The 16,137-nt window shown below is 42.4% G+C and overlaps 1 protein-coding gene across 4 annotated transcripts in view; it reads right to left on the reverse strand.

Moving 5' to 3' along the window:
* The window catches only part of DTNBP1 (dystrobrevin binding protein 1), a 130,258-nt gene that overhangs the window by 56,250 nt on the left and 57,871 nt on the right, over positions 1 to 16,137 (reverse strand). For all 4 annotated transcript variants that reach the window (XM_087858061.1, XM_087858062.1, XM_045811690.2 and 1 more), the window contains exon 7: positions 9,550 to 9,572. In XM_087858061.1, coding sequence (XP_087714187.1) covers positions 9,550 to 9,572 — 23 coding nt within the window. The remainder of the gene's footprint in view (positions 1 to 9,549; positions 9,573 to 16,137) is intronic.

The raw sequence follows: 16,137 nt of genomic DNA on the forward strand, positions 1-16,137 counted from the left end.
AGCAGTGAAGGAAAAACATAAAATAAAGTTCCACCTACAGGGAGTCCTCGGACTCTCTTCGGTGAGTCCTGGAGATGACATGGATGTGGGAAGTGCACAAGTAAACCGAAGCTCAGTGCCGGTCAAGTGAAAGCTCCAGTCACCAGGCAGCTCCCCTGGTGCGCATCTTCTGAGACGGAGAACAAAGGGAGCCAGGCTGCAGCCAGGAGCAGGTTTTTCCAGAGAGACTGTGGGAAGCCTGCTAGTTTTCTGCGGATGGCTTAAGCAGACATGTATCGGAATCTACTGCCTCTATAAAAGCCAACTGCAAGCTCTCAGGGCTCTGGTGTGCAAAGATGTATGCACAGATCTTGGGGCCGTACCAAATGCTGCTCCACCACGGGGGGGTGGGGGCTGAAAATACCCTCAGTTCGTGTGCATTTGTCCTTTAGACACACAGACGTACCCATGACATGCCAAAAGTGAGAAGAAACCCCACTATCGGAAGTAATAAGATGAAGATTAAGAATACAGGTCATTTCATAACACATAAGGTATCTTTAAATTCCCCCCACTTCATTTTTAACATAAATTCAGCCTAAAGCTTGCTTCAAATTCAGCAACACTAACCAGTGGCTTAGAGTGTGCTATGTGTTTTTAATAAGTATCTTAAATCATCACAATTCCAATGGTTACAAACACTTGTCAGCTGTCTCTTCCAGTTTCAGAACAGTATGCTCGAAACCCCACTCCCTCTGGACTACTCTGAGTGATGGCTCTGCCAGCCCCTCGCCCTCATATTCGGCCTCTACCGTCTCTACGGCCTCTTTTCCCTTTTCACACAAATAGATTCAAGTTTCTCACAAATTAAAAAAAAATTCCTCCTGTGACCCTAACCCTCTCCTCTACCCTCTCTGTCCTCCCCTGAGCCTTCGCTTTTGAAAGCACTGTATCTACTTCTCATTCGGACACTTAGGAACCACCAATGTGCCAAGCACCCAGGCGCCAGTGGTGAGCAAGCCAGAACATTCCCCCCGTGCCCTGGTCCTCCACCATCCGGCCTCCACTCCCCCTCACATGCGAACACCCACGCTGCTGAAACCGTTCCAGTGACATCCCCGATCAGCTTCCGACTGCCAGATTAAGCGACCCTTTTCTTTGCCCTCTCCACAACGGTACGCTGCTGCTTCTTGACATTTCCTGGAAATGTTCTGTTTGGTTTTCAAACCCTCATCTCTGTGGCTGACTGTCCTCAGCCTCTGCTACAAGCAACTACAGCTGGCCCTTGAACAACACGGGTTTGAAATGGCACAGATCCACTTACATGTGAATTTGTTTCAATAACTGCAGGACAGCACTGTAAATGTATTTTTCTCTTCATGAGTTGCTTAATGACATTTTCTTTTCCCTAGCTTACTTTGAGGATTCAGTAGATAATACATATACCACACAAAATCTGTGTGCATCGACTGTTTAACGCTATTGGTAAGGCTTCCAGTCAACAGAAGGTTACAGTAGTTACGTTTTTGGGGGAGTCGAAAGTTCTACACAGCGCCCCTATCACCCATGTTGTCCAAGGGTCAAATGGAGTTGTTTTTTTTTTTTTTTAAGATTTTATTTATTTATTCGACAGAGATAAAGACAGCCAGCGAGAGAGGGAACACAAGCAGGGGGAGTGGGGGAGGAAGAAGCAGGCTCATAGCGGAGGAGCCTGATGTGGGGGCTCAATCCCACAACGCTGGGATCACGCCCTGAGCCGAAGGCAGACGCCCAACCGCTGTGCCACCCAGGCGCCCCAAATGGAGTTCTTTTCTGATGTCTGTCTGGTGAATGGTAGCGCTTCCTAGATTTCTATCCATGGTCATCCTCTTGTGGATTCTGCCTGCTCACGGTGGGCAATTTCATCCGAACCCAAGCCTTCCTCTTCCGCCTGTATGCTGACCACTCCCAAATATAGCTCAGATCCTTCTCCTAAGGTCCACGGGCCCATTAGACACGTCTACTAGTAATGTCTCACCGACACCTCACATTTAATGAGCAAGACAGAATTCACTCAACAAGAATAACACAGTTAGGGCTAAATTTAACAAAAGCCCAAGACTTACATATGGCAAATAAAACACTGCTGAGAAAAATCAAAGAAGATTTAAAGAAATGGAAACACAGTTCTTGTTCATGGATTGGAAGACTCAATATTAAGACAGCAATTCTTGCCAAATTGATCTATAAATTCAACACAACCCCTATCCAAACCCCAGCATTCTTTCTTTTTTAAAGGATTGACACAATGATCCTAACATTTATATGGAACTTCTAAGGACCTAAAATAAAATAGCCAAACCAATTTTTAAATCAAAGTTGGAGGACTCATACTTCCCAATTTCAAAACTTATTACAAAGCTACAGTAATCAAGGCAGTGTGGTGCTGGCAAAAAGGGACGAAACTGAGAATCCAGAAGTAAACTCTTCTATTTATGGCCACTGTTTTCCTGCAAAGGTATCAAAGCAATTCAATGGGGGAAAAGACAGTCCAACCGAAAAATAGTTCTGGGCCAACTAGGTATCGATACGTGAAACAAAACAAAACAATAAAAAAACAACTCAGACTCTTACACCCCACAAACAGAAAAAATATCTCAAAAGGGATCATGGGAGAGAATGGATCACAGACCTACTTGTAAGAGTTAACGATAACAAGTGTTGGCAAGGAGGAGAAAAACAAGCCCTCATGCGTGGCTGGTGGGGACGTTGCGGGCCCTTTGGAAAACAGTCACATAGCTTCTTAGAAAGTTCAATTTAAACTTATGCCATGACCCAGAAACTCCAGCCTTAGCTATACGCCCAAGAGAAATGAAAACACATGTCCACACACAGACTTGCAATGAACGCTCCTAGCAGCATTTTCCATAATAGCTCCAAACTGGAAGCCATCCAAATGTCCGTCAGCTGGTGAACGCACGAACAAAATGTAATGTATTCATACGTGTAATATCAACTCGCCCATAAAAAAAGAACACTGTTACAACATGGATGAAGCTCAAACATTTAAAACTAAGTGAAAGAATCCAGATGCAAAAAGACTACAAATTATATGATGGCATTTATATGAAATGCCCAGAAAAGGCAAACTGATAGAGACACACTGATTACTGGACGGCCTGGGACCGGGGAGGCAAGCTGGTGGTAAAGCGCAAACAGGCAGAAAGGAACCACTGTGTGGATGGAAATGCTGTAACACTCGATTGTGGTGATGGCTGCACAACTCTGTGAATTTAGTACAGATCACTGGAGCGTACACTTAAAGATGGAGGAATCTTGCCGTACACAAATCAAACCTCAATAAAATCGTTTTCAAAACCCGTTTCTCGGGGCTCCTGGGTGGCTCAGTTGGTGAAGTGTCTGCCCTTGGCTCAGATCATGGTCCCAGGGTCCCAGGATCGAGCCCCATGTCGGGCTCCCTGCTTCTCCCTCTCCCTCTGCCTACTTGTGCTCTCTCTCTAATAAATAAATAAAATCTTAAAAAAAAATAATTTCTCAATCTACTGGATACCAAGAAGTTTTGTGAGGTTATGGGGAACTTGCCTGCAAAGTGATACTTTGATCACCCCTCCCCCCAAAAAACAGCCAATATCACTACCACTCCCTCCCAAATCTGCTCTGACCTGTATCACTTTCCTTGCTGCATGAAAAAAACCTATGTGTGCAAATGTCCTAGCCAGAAGTCTAAGAGGAACCCCACGCAGTTAATAGAAATCTTTTTACTCCACTCAGTGTCTTTCTCTCCAATCCACCACTGCCTTCAATTAAAATCTTTTTAAGTTTCCCAACAAATCTCTTCCTCTAGATTTGCTCTTTCCAACCGGATCTTCTACATGATACCAGAACACTTGCTCTATAATGCAAATCTGATTCTATGACCCTAATGAAACCCGTCCGTTCGCCCCCCCCCCACCGCCTACCCTGTATCTAGCAGCTGCAGCAGAACGCTCCTCTAAGCTCCCTTACCATGGACCTCCACCATGAGTTAAAAACCTTGAACATGTAACGCAGACTTGTATATTTATAAATCATATACATGAAGTCCTGTACCAGTTGATTATATAATATACACAAAAATTGCAATTTATAAGGGAGGCATAAAAAGAAACAAGTGAAGCTCCAGTCTTCTTCTCCACTCCTATTATTCTGCAGAGTCACACCCCTCCTTGGAGACCACTGGCCCAAAGGAAAAAGCCTAACTCCTTGGTGTGACATGTGAGGCTGTGTATCATTTGTTCCCTGCCTACATCTCAACTGCTTCCCTATTTCAGCCCCACACACCATATGCTTTCACTGTAACAAATTATTTGTAGTTCCCTCATTGAACAAGAAGTTAAATCTTCACTTGTGTTCTCAAAATAAACATTTCTGCATCTTTGCAATTGTTCTTTCCTCTTTCTGGAATGTCCTTATTACCCTTTTCGACCTCGCATGCACTCCTCATTCAGATCCAGCTCAAGGGCTGTGGCCTCTCTCTGACTAGTCCATTACTCCTGTGTTAGTGTGCTTATTTATAATATTTTTTACGTTATATTAAACATATATATTTGCCTTTTGTCCTACAAGCTTTAGCCCAAGGCTTTAGCTCCTTGAGGACAGGGCAATTATATGATCCAACCTGAGTCTCCATCACTTAAATATTGCCACATGGCAGCTGGACAGTTGTACCTTACATGTTAAGGTAACTCTTGAATGGAGTCAACACGCTCCACCCAGGTTTACCATCTATCATACATACAGATTTACAGCATGCTAAGGCCTGCCAAGCCAGAAATATCTATAGTTCATATCCCAGAGTCATCCAAACAAGTGAGACTCCCAGTGGTGTCAGAACTCTCTGAATCAGATAACCTCTACAATGTTATGACTTCTATTTTCACTCAAATTTAGTGATTGTCATCACTGGGATGACACCTCTAAGATCTCAAACTTCCGTCCTTGACCACAAGATCTTCCTCAACCATTGATGTGTTCTCCATCTTTATGGTCCACACCATCCCCCGTGCCTCCTATCTTGCTTATTTTCCTGGTCTAGTCAGGCCTCTCCCTGCCAGCCTGAATTCCATGGCCCGGCATTTTAACCATGCTCTCATTAGCTTCCAAGATTACCGAACTGCTGACCCACTGTACGTGTCCTCCCAATTCCCAACTCTGTGTTAACTAAAGCATATTTGTTTCAGTTTTTATTTCTACTTCTGGTCCTAGCCCTGCAAAATTCAGACCATCTTACCCTAAATGGATTCTCAAAAAATTGTTTCTTCCCTCTGTGTCTTTTCCCCATATTACCAGGCATCTTTCCTTCTCTAAGGTTTCGGGGAAAGAGATGTCCCTGGATCCTTTCCAAGGATAATCCATCCGGATATCATTGCTTTCCATCTTCTCCAGGATCTTACTCAACTCCTTAATAACCTCAATTTCACCCTCTCCCCCGATCTAGACCCTGATTCTAGCTCAAGTTACTTTTTCATTTCTTTCCTCTCATTCTAGAAAGAATACTGAGTTCACATCACCTTTGTATGCTAACTTCTCATATACTTCTGATTTGCAATCTGGATTCTCCCTTTACAAACAGCTCTTTCCGATCACCAATTACCAATATGACAATCTGTTCATTGTCAAATCCAATGGGATTTCCCCATTCCGCATTACTTATATCACGGATAACCACTTCTCCTTTAAACTTTCTCCTCTCTGTCCTTCCTTATCACTAAATTGTCTTGGTCTTCCTCCCATTTCTCGGACCACTCTGCCCTATGTCCTTCATTGGCTTTGCTTTCCATAGCTAAGCCATAACTGTGATCACACTGTACCAGGCTGGCCTTAGCTGCTTTTGCCCACATACTCTCATGATGATCCACTTACTCTGATAGTGTAACTCCTAAATCCTGACATGTCTTCACACTGTCAGTCACATCTATTACATGGCTGGGTAATTTTATGTTAAGGAGATTACAATGGACATCCTCTTATATGATACAACTGGATTCCCTGTTGGTCATTTAATTTTTTAAGATTTATTTATTTATTTATTTTAGAGAGAGAGAGAGAGTGCTCAAGTGGGAGGGACAGAAGGAGAGGGAGAGAGAATCTCAAGCACACTCCACTTTGAGTGCGGAGCCCGACATGGGGCTCGATCTCACGACCCTGACATCAAGACCTAAGCCGAAATCAAGAGGCGGGACGCTCAACCATCTGCACCGCTCAGGTGCCCCAGTCATTTAATTTTTTAAAAAGCAGTTAATATAGGAATCCATTAAAAACACATATACAAACACTTTAATATAAAATATAACCATACTTTTGTGAATTTTTTGAGCATAGGTCCCTTGATTGCAAGTTCTTGCACAAGCCACCTGTACTACCATGAATAAAATTTCCAGTCTGTTTTAAAAAGCAGAGCAGGAATCTAAGATGTGTGAAACAATCCATGTACAGAACCTTCCAGGATTTTTATTATTTTTTTCCCAATTCTTTTCTAATTCTGAATTTTACCTTTTGCAGCAATTTTAAAATCTATTTCCCTATACCAAGTCTTCCAAAGCTGTCGACTTAGTTTTCTTACAAACGGTTCTCCTGAACACTGAGGTTTCATCATTTTCTCTGATATTTAACTGAACTGCAGATTATCATAACAAGTATACATGAGTTGGAGAGCAAACAACTCACCCTGGGTGAGCATTCAATGCAAGCAGTGGAAATAAAAGCACTTGGGTGTACCGGTGAGGAGCCTATCAGCCTTCAGTATTCAGCATGCTCTGTGCATCAGTCGGTACATCTTACAGAGAACGACGGTTAATTTGATGGGGCGCTTAAGTGAAGACAGGAGTCTGCATAGTAAAGCCACTTTAAGTTAGGAACGATGGAGGTATGAGCCATACCCAATCCAGTGACGCAGTATTTCTAGACTTAGACTATATAAATCTTAAGAGTGAATCTTAGATATATACATGGAATGACAACCTATTTTTAAAATTAAAATGGAAAAATGATAAATAACACCTAGTGAACAGACTAGTCTATTCATGGCCAATTTCCTATGTTCTTAAGGACTGTGAAAACCTTATTTACTCTACATATGCTTACAGTAATGGAATTCCTTCCCCACTGAAAATTAAAAATTATGATTTCTGAAATCCTACTCTCCTTTTTCTATTCTTTAATATTCAAGGGACTATCATTTAAAAGTTTTTTTAAAATGCAATATTCAGGGGAGCCTACATGGCTCAGTCGGTTAGGCATCTGACTCTTGATTTCAGCTCAGATCATGATCTCAAGGTCGTGAGACGGAGCCCCGCATCGGGCTCCATGCTGAGCAGGGAATCTGCTTAAGATTCTCTCTCTCCCTCTGTCTCCCCGCCCCCACCCCCACCCCCAGCAACCCGGCTACCTCTCTCTTAATAAAACAAACAAAAAACAAAGCAATATTCAGGGAACACAGAAAACTTTTCCTGTTGCCAATAATTTAAAAAACAAACAATAAATAGCCAGTTTCAGTAAAATTATAGAGCGGCACCTGGGAATGGGATTCTTTTCTCGCTAACATCCATGGAGTACAGAAGGAAAAAATCCAGAACGTGGATAATACTGATCTGTACCACTAATTTTGAGGGTTACTAATTTTGTTTTTGTTCCCCAAAGTTAGCTTTTCATTGACTTGGAAAAAAAAGCTTCCAAATACAACTACGAGAGTTGAATAAAACAATTAGACTAAGTAACATCTTTTGCCTTCTTGCGACCTATAATGCAAAGCCAAACACAACACTCAAACAGTAAGAAACTGTTACAATTCGTATGATTTTTTTTTTCTTTTTTCCTCCATGTGTTTTCTTCCATGAATGCCTTGGAAGAATAGTTACACGTCCTTTTTATTATGTGCTACTCATGCTTTTGAAATATTAGCAAAACACTCAGGAGGAAATAATCTTCAATGAATACTGGTACTAAAAAATTTTGATATGATGCAATAATCAATTTACAGCTTGTTCAAATATGAGAGCTTTACTCGGCGTATGGGCGTATGTGCCGTTACATGCCATACCATAATTAGGCACGTGTGTATAAATGAGATACGTCGGCATAAACTGAATTATTCTCTTGGGTAATATGTAACACTACCTAACCTTTTGCAAATGGCTGGTTTCTTCTTCTACTGTGAATATTGTCATACCAAAAAAGAAAAAAAAAAAGGCCCCGGTACTGAGATGGAAGTGAGGTTGACATTTTGCATCATCTGTGTCCCTGCCTGTCTTTCAATATTAACTTGATTGCTTTTCTTCTTCTCCTAATGTTACATAAGATGCTAGCCAACAAAAAGAAAGAATGAGGAAAAACAAAAGAAACATTTTATGAGGACTTCAAATCTTATTTTCAACCACTGATGGAAAATAACGTAGATGAGTCCTGGTGCACAAATTGATTAGGAATAATGATAACCATAAGAACACATTCTATCACATGATCACTTAGCATTACCCTCAACAAACTGGCCACGAACTCAATCATTTTACTCTAACTGTAGTCAGTCAAACAGAAATCCAGCCAAAACAAGTCTGTTCAATTAGAGTCACAGTAGGAATAGCCTTTCTAACTTTAATCTTGAAGGTTATTCATTTTCCCAAAACATCTAAACAGACCATACACATAAACAATTCAACGGTAAATGATAAACTGGAAAATCTTTACTCATTCGGTAAATCTTAGTCAATACTAGCTTCTATGTGAAATACAATAAGCATAAAACTAGTTTAATGTGTACTATAAAAGGCAATAATTCAAAGCCTTCCTAGTTACTGGGATGAGTCTGTCGGAGAACAGTGACTTCTCTGTGCAATTGCTCATCAGTAATTGAAAAACAGCGCGCTGGAAGGACTTGGGGCTGCTGGAGAGTTTGTGGTTTTCTCTATTTTGCACTAGTGCTGTTCCATGACCAGTAAGGGTCAACGTGACCTGGAGTTATTTTTCCAGTGTCCCACTTTCAAAAGTTCCCTAAAATGAAAAGGCAATGTGGGGTGCTTTTGGTATCTCAGGATATAGTTCATACAGCTTCTCATTTTACAGATGGAGAAACCGAGCTGAATAAGACGAGAGACTTATCCAAAGTTACAAGACAGGTGGCAGGGCAGGACCCAGCACTGAACACCTTTTGGAAGTTCAGGTGACTGATGGATGGATCGCAGGGGCACATCTCCATCTTTACCACCATGCCCTCTCCACATGGCCCAGACTGTGCACATGAGAAACCAGAATCTTCTCAAACTAGGATTCCCAACAACGTCAAAGTTAGGACTATGCCATCCTAACATATTACTTGCAATGGTCATCAGCAGAAACTCTCACTTAGTATGTGTGTTATAGCTCAGAGGGTATCAAAACCACTTGTGGTTAAATAAAACTTACAAAAACAGGATTAAGTAAACTTTTTTTGATGTAAATTGATTTAAAGAAAAAGGAATGAGTTCATCATCCAGAGAGAACATCTGACATCGATTAACTCTCATTTACTTTAAAGTGAAGAATTAAACACAAAATTACCTTTGAAGGTTTCGAGTTCCTTCCTGTAGGAAAAAAAAAAATGTAAATTTTATTTGTTTATTTGAAGTATAATTACATACAGTGTTATATTAGTTTCAGGTGTGCAACATAAATGATTCAACAATTCTATACATTGCTCAGTGCTCACCACAATAAATGTCATCACCATCTGTCACCAAACAACATTACTCCAATATTACTGACTATATTCCCGATGCTGTACTTTCCATCTCTGTGACTTATTTCTTTTATAACTAGAAATCTGTATCTCTTCATGCTCCTTATCTATTTCCCCCATCCCTCCACCCTCCCGCCCCTCTGGCAACCACCCGTTTATTGTTCTCTGTATTAAGAGTCTGGCTTTTTTTTTTTTTTTTGTCTGTTAAGAAAATGTAAATTTTAAAATAATCCATTCCCAGTGGAAACTGCTCTTAGATTATATAAAAATGCATATACTTTAAAAGTCCAGAGTGGTGTTTCTGAATGTTCCCATATGCTTTACTGAAATTACCAATACAATTAGTCTAAAGCAACTATTTTCAGTTTTTCTGCTATTACTTTATTAATGGCTTAAAAAAATTCTACTAGAATTTAAACAATAAAACACTTATAAAAAAACAAAAAGCATTTTAATACCAGCTATGACCCATACATAAGAATCAGTTTATAAAAGCACTTAACAATCTGCACATTAAATCAGAGATTTTTAAGATGTTTCGTTAAAAATCATCCAGAATAGGAACAGTTATCTCCCCTTTTAAGTGAAAGAGGAAAGCGCGTATCAAAGGACTGAGGTCCACGGCTCATCCTGACACAAAAGGGCAAAGCCTCCAGGACACGCTGTGGTCTGTCACTGCGTCAGTGTCAATTAAGGATCCTGAGAGACCAAGTCTCCTGGGGAAATGCACGGCAGCAGAAAATAGATGAACAATCACAGAACAAAACATTTTTGACAAAGAAGTCAAAGTAAGTTGTTTTCTGGTTTTCCTTCACGATTTTGTAACTCGATTTTCCCTCCTTAGCGGTCCTGATGAGAAGTACTGTCGAGGAGGTGAGTTTATTTAGTAAAAGCTTGTTATCCCACTCAAAATAGGAGACATTCATCTCTTATTTGCACTCTAGGTTTTTCTAAACATCGAGGGCTATTTTGAACGCGCGAGTCAGTATTCCACACTACTAATTACAACACCCCTCGTGTCCCAAAATAGTTGACTACAATTACCCGCTGGTGGAGGGGACGGGCAATCTGCCTGCTGGAAGGCTAGACACGGAATCTTCCTGTCACAGCCAAGGGAAGGCTCTGAAATCAGACGGTCACCTCACTCCTCGTTTCTGGAAACACTGACTCCTCATAACTGCGCTCCAGCAACTGAGACAAAGTCATTTTCAATCTCATCCTTAAAAAAGAAAACGCAATTGCTTCCCTTCAGCCAACAGTTCCACTTCATTCTTGAAAGATTAATTCGGTACAAGTTAAACGTGCCTAAACCTTACTTCACCCTCCAATAATGGGGTGAAACTGGAAGTGCCTCACTGAGAGGCAACACGGATCGTCAGAGAACACCGTGCAGGGACACACCTTCGATGTGCTTCCCGCTGCTGCCCTCCTCACAGGCGCAGCTCCCCCAGCCCCCCAACGGGTGGAAGAGCAGACAGACCCCTCAGCTCCATACTGTAACGAGTAATTTTTTGTTTTTTTTTTTTAAGATTTTATTTATTTATTAGATAGAGATAGAGACAGCCAGCGAGAGAGGGAACACAAGCAGGGGGAGTGGGAGAGGAAGAAGCAGGCTCATAGCGGAGGAGCCTGATGTGGGGCTCGATCCCAGAACGCCAGGATAACGCCCTGAGCCGAAGGCAGACGCTTAACCGCTGTGCCACCCAGGCACCCCTGTAACGAGTAATTCTTTTCTGATTAGAAGCGTGAGACCATGCGGGCTTTCCGCCTTTTAGAATGTGGAACACTGAGCAAAACCCCCAAAAGGCACCTTCTGTTTTAAAAAGCCAGAACTCGAGTAATTTCAGAGACGTCTCCCCCTGCTCCCACCCCCAGTCCCCAGACCCCAACAACTCAAAGCCAGGCAAACCATCCAGTGTCTACTTGGCTGACGGCTGGCTGCCCGATGCAGGAAAGCCGCCGCTTACCAGGAGGTGCGTGCTCACCTCAACCCTCTGGCCGCCCCCTCTCCTCCGCGGGAAGGTGCTGACCCAGAAACGGGGAGAAGCCCGGCGGCGCGCCCTGTGTACGCGTCCTCTATTTAAAGAATATCATGACCCACGCTGTTAGTAAAATTCTCCGAGAAACTTCCTTCCAGACAGGAAATCATTCCTGTGCCCACTTCCTAAAAAGGAACACTGGCTGAGGGAGCGAAGGGAAGGATAACTGTGGTGTAAAGGAGAAATCGGTGTTAGGGAACTTTGAAGGGACTGATACAGTGACGCAGTGGCACTGAAAGCCTTGAAATTTCCTGGTTTTTTGGGAGGACCGCACATTTATGAGGGGTCATAAGCATCTGAAGGTACAGACGATGGAAGAGGAGGGAGGGCCAGGCTTGCCAAGCAGACGTGACAGTGAGACTGAGGCACGAAGGTCAGATGATGCAGGTTACAGATTAGGCAAGAACAAACACTTGAGAACAGTGGGCTGAACGAAGAGAAAGGTGTGGGAGACAAGGTTAAAAGGTAGAGGGTTCTGAGTGCCGGGCTAAAAGGATCTGGTTTTATTTTTAGCAGAGTAGCAGGAGCAAAGCTATGCTTTAGGAAGAACATTCTAGCTGTGATGGATAGCTCTACTGACAAGGGGGAGAATAAAAGCAGGGAGTACTCAGGAAACTACAGAGGAGTTTGAAGAAGAGCTAATTAGTGCCTGGGAAGAGCAACTGAAGTGGCAAGGGCAATAAACAGGAGGAGTCAGGTTTGCAAAGTGCCATGGAGAAAGCTCGACAGTCCCGGCAACTGATCCCACGGAGATAAGCGGAGGAAGGAGAGGAGGACACTCTCCATTGAGGGTTCCTGTCTGGACCCCTAGAGGAAGGCGAGTCTATTAGTAATGGAACATTCAGGAAGAGAAACACTGCGTGAGCTCAGTTTGGAATGTGATGAAATAATCTGGTGATGCTGAAACACATGATGCCCACCCCCTGAGCAGGCTACTCAAAAATCTACCTCCTACAGATTGCCACTCCCTGATTTCCCAGTCACTCTTGGATGGATTCCAACTTGGCTTCCAGACCCCACCCCTGCAGAGTCAAGGTCACTGACAATCATGTATGTTGCCAAATGCAATGATCACTTCTCACTTTTCATCTGAATCACTCAGCAGCATTTGACCCAACTGGCAATCCCTTGAGGAAATTTCCTCTAGTTTTTCCTGCTGTCTTGGATTCTTTTGCTAGCCACTTCTCCCAAACCACGATGACACTGGAGCGCTCACAGCAAGACTCGTTTTGGGCTCTCTCTTTCGTCTACAGTCTCTCACAAGGCGATTTCATCCAGCTATGCAGCCCTAAATATCACCTATATGCTGACTTCTCAATTTATATTTCCTACCCTGATCTCTCTCTGAGCTCCAGACTCACAGGCGACTGCCTGTCTGATAGCTCTACTCAAGCAGAGTAGGCTTCTCAAACTGCATTTGCAAGACGGCCTGCTCTTCTCCAGTCTCCTGTATATCCAAGTTCCTCCAGTTTGCTTTATCCGTTCCTTCATTTTTCACACCCAGTCCATCAAGAAAGCCTGTCACTTGGGTCTCAGAACAGATCCTGAATTCATCCATTTCTCTCGATCATCACTGTTAACAACCTCGTACACGTTTTCTTATACTGACTGTAATCTTTGTTGTGTTCAATCATTCATTCAACAGAAGTTTATTGAGCCTTAGACACTAGGAATAATGCCAGGTTTGGAATATGCATGTCTCATAACCTCAAGGACTCCCGTACGAGAAACAGAGAAGTAAAGCGACAATTAGAAACGCACCTCACTGATGAGTGCTCTGGTAACGACAGGCGGAGGCTTCTCTAGGAATAAAGAGGAGGAAGCAACCTGTACACGTTGGTTTGTGGCAAAGGCTTTCAGGGGCAGCAAGGACCGGACTGAGTGTTGAAGGATGACGGGTAACACTGAAGACATGGCAGAGATTTTACTCTTAACCATTATGTTACTCTCTCAGTTAACCAAATGAAAGGCATAGATTAAGCAGGTGTTTTAAGTTCTGGTCACTCTCCAAACTCTATTAGAAGTGGACATGACAGTGATCAGTGTGAAATGGTTTTCAAGTTCATCTCTGACACCCACTTGGTGATCTTCCCTTATCTAAATTCTTACTGTGCTTAACCCTCCCGGGGTTACAAAGCCTCATGTGCTGCCTCGTGACACCGTTGGTTCCGTCCAGACATCATCCCTACACTTCCACTGCCGAGCTCCTGACATGCAGAGATCCCTCTTACCCACCGTGATCAAACATGTGCAGAGTCAGACCCAACCGACACTCCGAAAATCAAGGAATGACTAAGATCTGCTTCCTCAAGGAAGCCCTTGCTGAAACTATAGAGAATTTTATTCTTTTTTTTTTTTTTTTTAAGATTTTACTTATCCATCTGAGAGAGGGAGCCAGAGAGAGCACGAGCAGTGGGAGGGCAGAGGGAGAAGGAGAGAGCCTGAGCAAGGAGCCCAACGTGGGGCTCAACCCCAGGACCCTGAGATCATGACCTGAGCCAAAGGCAGAGGCCCAACTGACTGAGCCACCCAGGCGCCCCAAGAATTTTATTCTTTATAAAAAAGGCTGATCACATAGTATCTCATTTGATAACAACATGTTTGCCACTTTCATTTTCTAAAAATTCGAGTCTCTTATTTTTCGCAGTTTAATAGTATTTTCAGAAAATCAAATAAGTAGAAAGAACTGAAATACTCGCTCTTACGTTTTACCGTATTTTAAAATTTACTCGGTTCAGCAATGCCTTGACAAAATTCAGCATAACGAACCCTGAGACTAAAACATTCAACAAATAACACTCGACTCAAAATCTAATAATATTTCCAAAGGGTGAAAGTGCTATTTAATCATTTTCTCTACAGGGGCTGAGTTACAAGGGCAGAATAAAAAGAACAAAAACATCATTCCAATAAATAAGTCTGTGGAATGTTCCAGGAAATGTATTAAATCTGTGTATGTATAGAAATCAACTGAATCAGACTCACAGATGCAAACTTAACAGATTGGAACCACTGGATAAATACCTCCATAAATACAATCATCTCACAGATGGAAGCACACTCCAAATACTAAACGGCTTCCCCGAGGACAAACGCATGACAGAAAGCTAACGCAACGATTCTGTGTGGCAAGCTACCACATTCAAAAAGCCAACTGCAACATCAGCTCTAACATTTTTCTTCACATCTGAAAATATTTAGGGGAATTTTTTTTTTTAAGCAGTATTTTTTGTATAGAACAGACTTGAAGGGCGACCCTTTGTTGTGGCTGATGGACAGAATCGATCACCATGACTAACTGTTCACAGGAAAGATCTCATAAGACCTCCTGCAAAAAGGCCCACCTACCACTCATCATCATCAAGTCTGCTGTTCCCTGCATCCCACAGTCATGAAAATGTGCATCCTTACAGGCTTGGTGGGTTTGGGGTGACAGGGCAGAAGGTGGCGGGGGGAGGGGTTGGGGAAAAGAGAGGTGGCCTTCTAGCTTGAGGTGAATTTTCTCAAAACCATCTGTATCTTTGAAATCCCTATTGGTATTTATTCCTTCCATAGATCCTGCCCAGGGGATGTGCTGCAGAACAAGACGTTTTTAACATTATCTGTAAAATGAAGCCTCTTAAAAAGCAGCTAGCTCATTGTAAAAACAGCACTAAGTCTTTATTTATCATGCTATTAACATAATTTCATATATTTATCTACTTCGGGAAAGCACAGCCTAAAAAATAATAAAATGATAGGATACTAGAATACTGGCATTTAAAATTGGAAAGAATCTGAACGATATGGTAACAAAGATTTGGAATTTTTAAAAATGCCCCCTGCCAAAAGATACTGAAGGTCTAGGAAATCAGCTGGTTGGTAGCAGCACTAAATTATGTATGGATTAAATTCCCCCCAAACTTGCAAGAAGATTACTTTCCTAGGACTGTTTTCCATGCAAATCTCTTTGAGTTGGAGGGAGATGCAGGTGGTTGAAGGAAGCAGGATAAAGAAAGATAAGACAGGAACCAGAAATATTTACTGAGTTTTTACTATATGACACATATACAATGAAAAAAACGAGGCTTGAGGATCAAAGGCTACACGGTTAATAAGAGACAGGACTGGGAATAAAATCCGTGGCTCTCTGGGACTCCAAGCGTGTGTGACCTGTGGCACCCAGAATGTCATTCAACGGCACACAACCTCCATAAATGCAAACTGTGACCGACCTGAGACACTTCAGCCCAGCCAGAAAGTGCCGAAGTAAACCACCACATCTCCTGGACACACGTCACGTATGTAAAACCCACAGATACCCCCACATCGTGGGGCAACATCTAGGTCCACTCAGCTCTATGAAAGCAGATTCCTTTTGAGGAAACCGAT

The sequence above is a fragment of the Ursus americanus genome, chromosome 32 (genome assembly GCF_024610735.1).
Source record: "Ursus americanus isolate L20-20 chromosome 32, mUrsAme1.1.p, whole genome shotgun sequence".
Lineage (NCBI taxonomy): Eukaryota > Metazoa > Chordata > Mammalia > Carnivora > Ursidae > Ursus > Ursus americanus.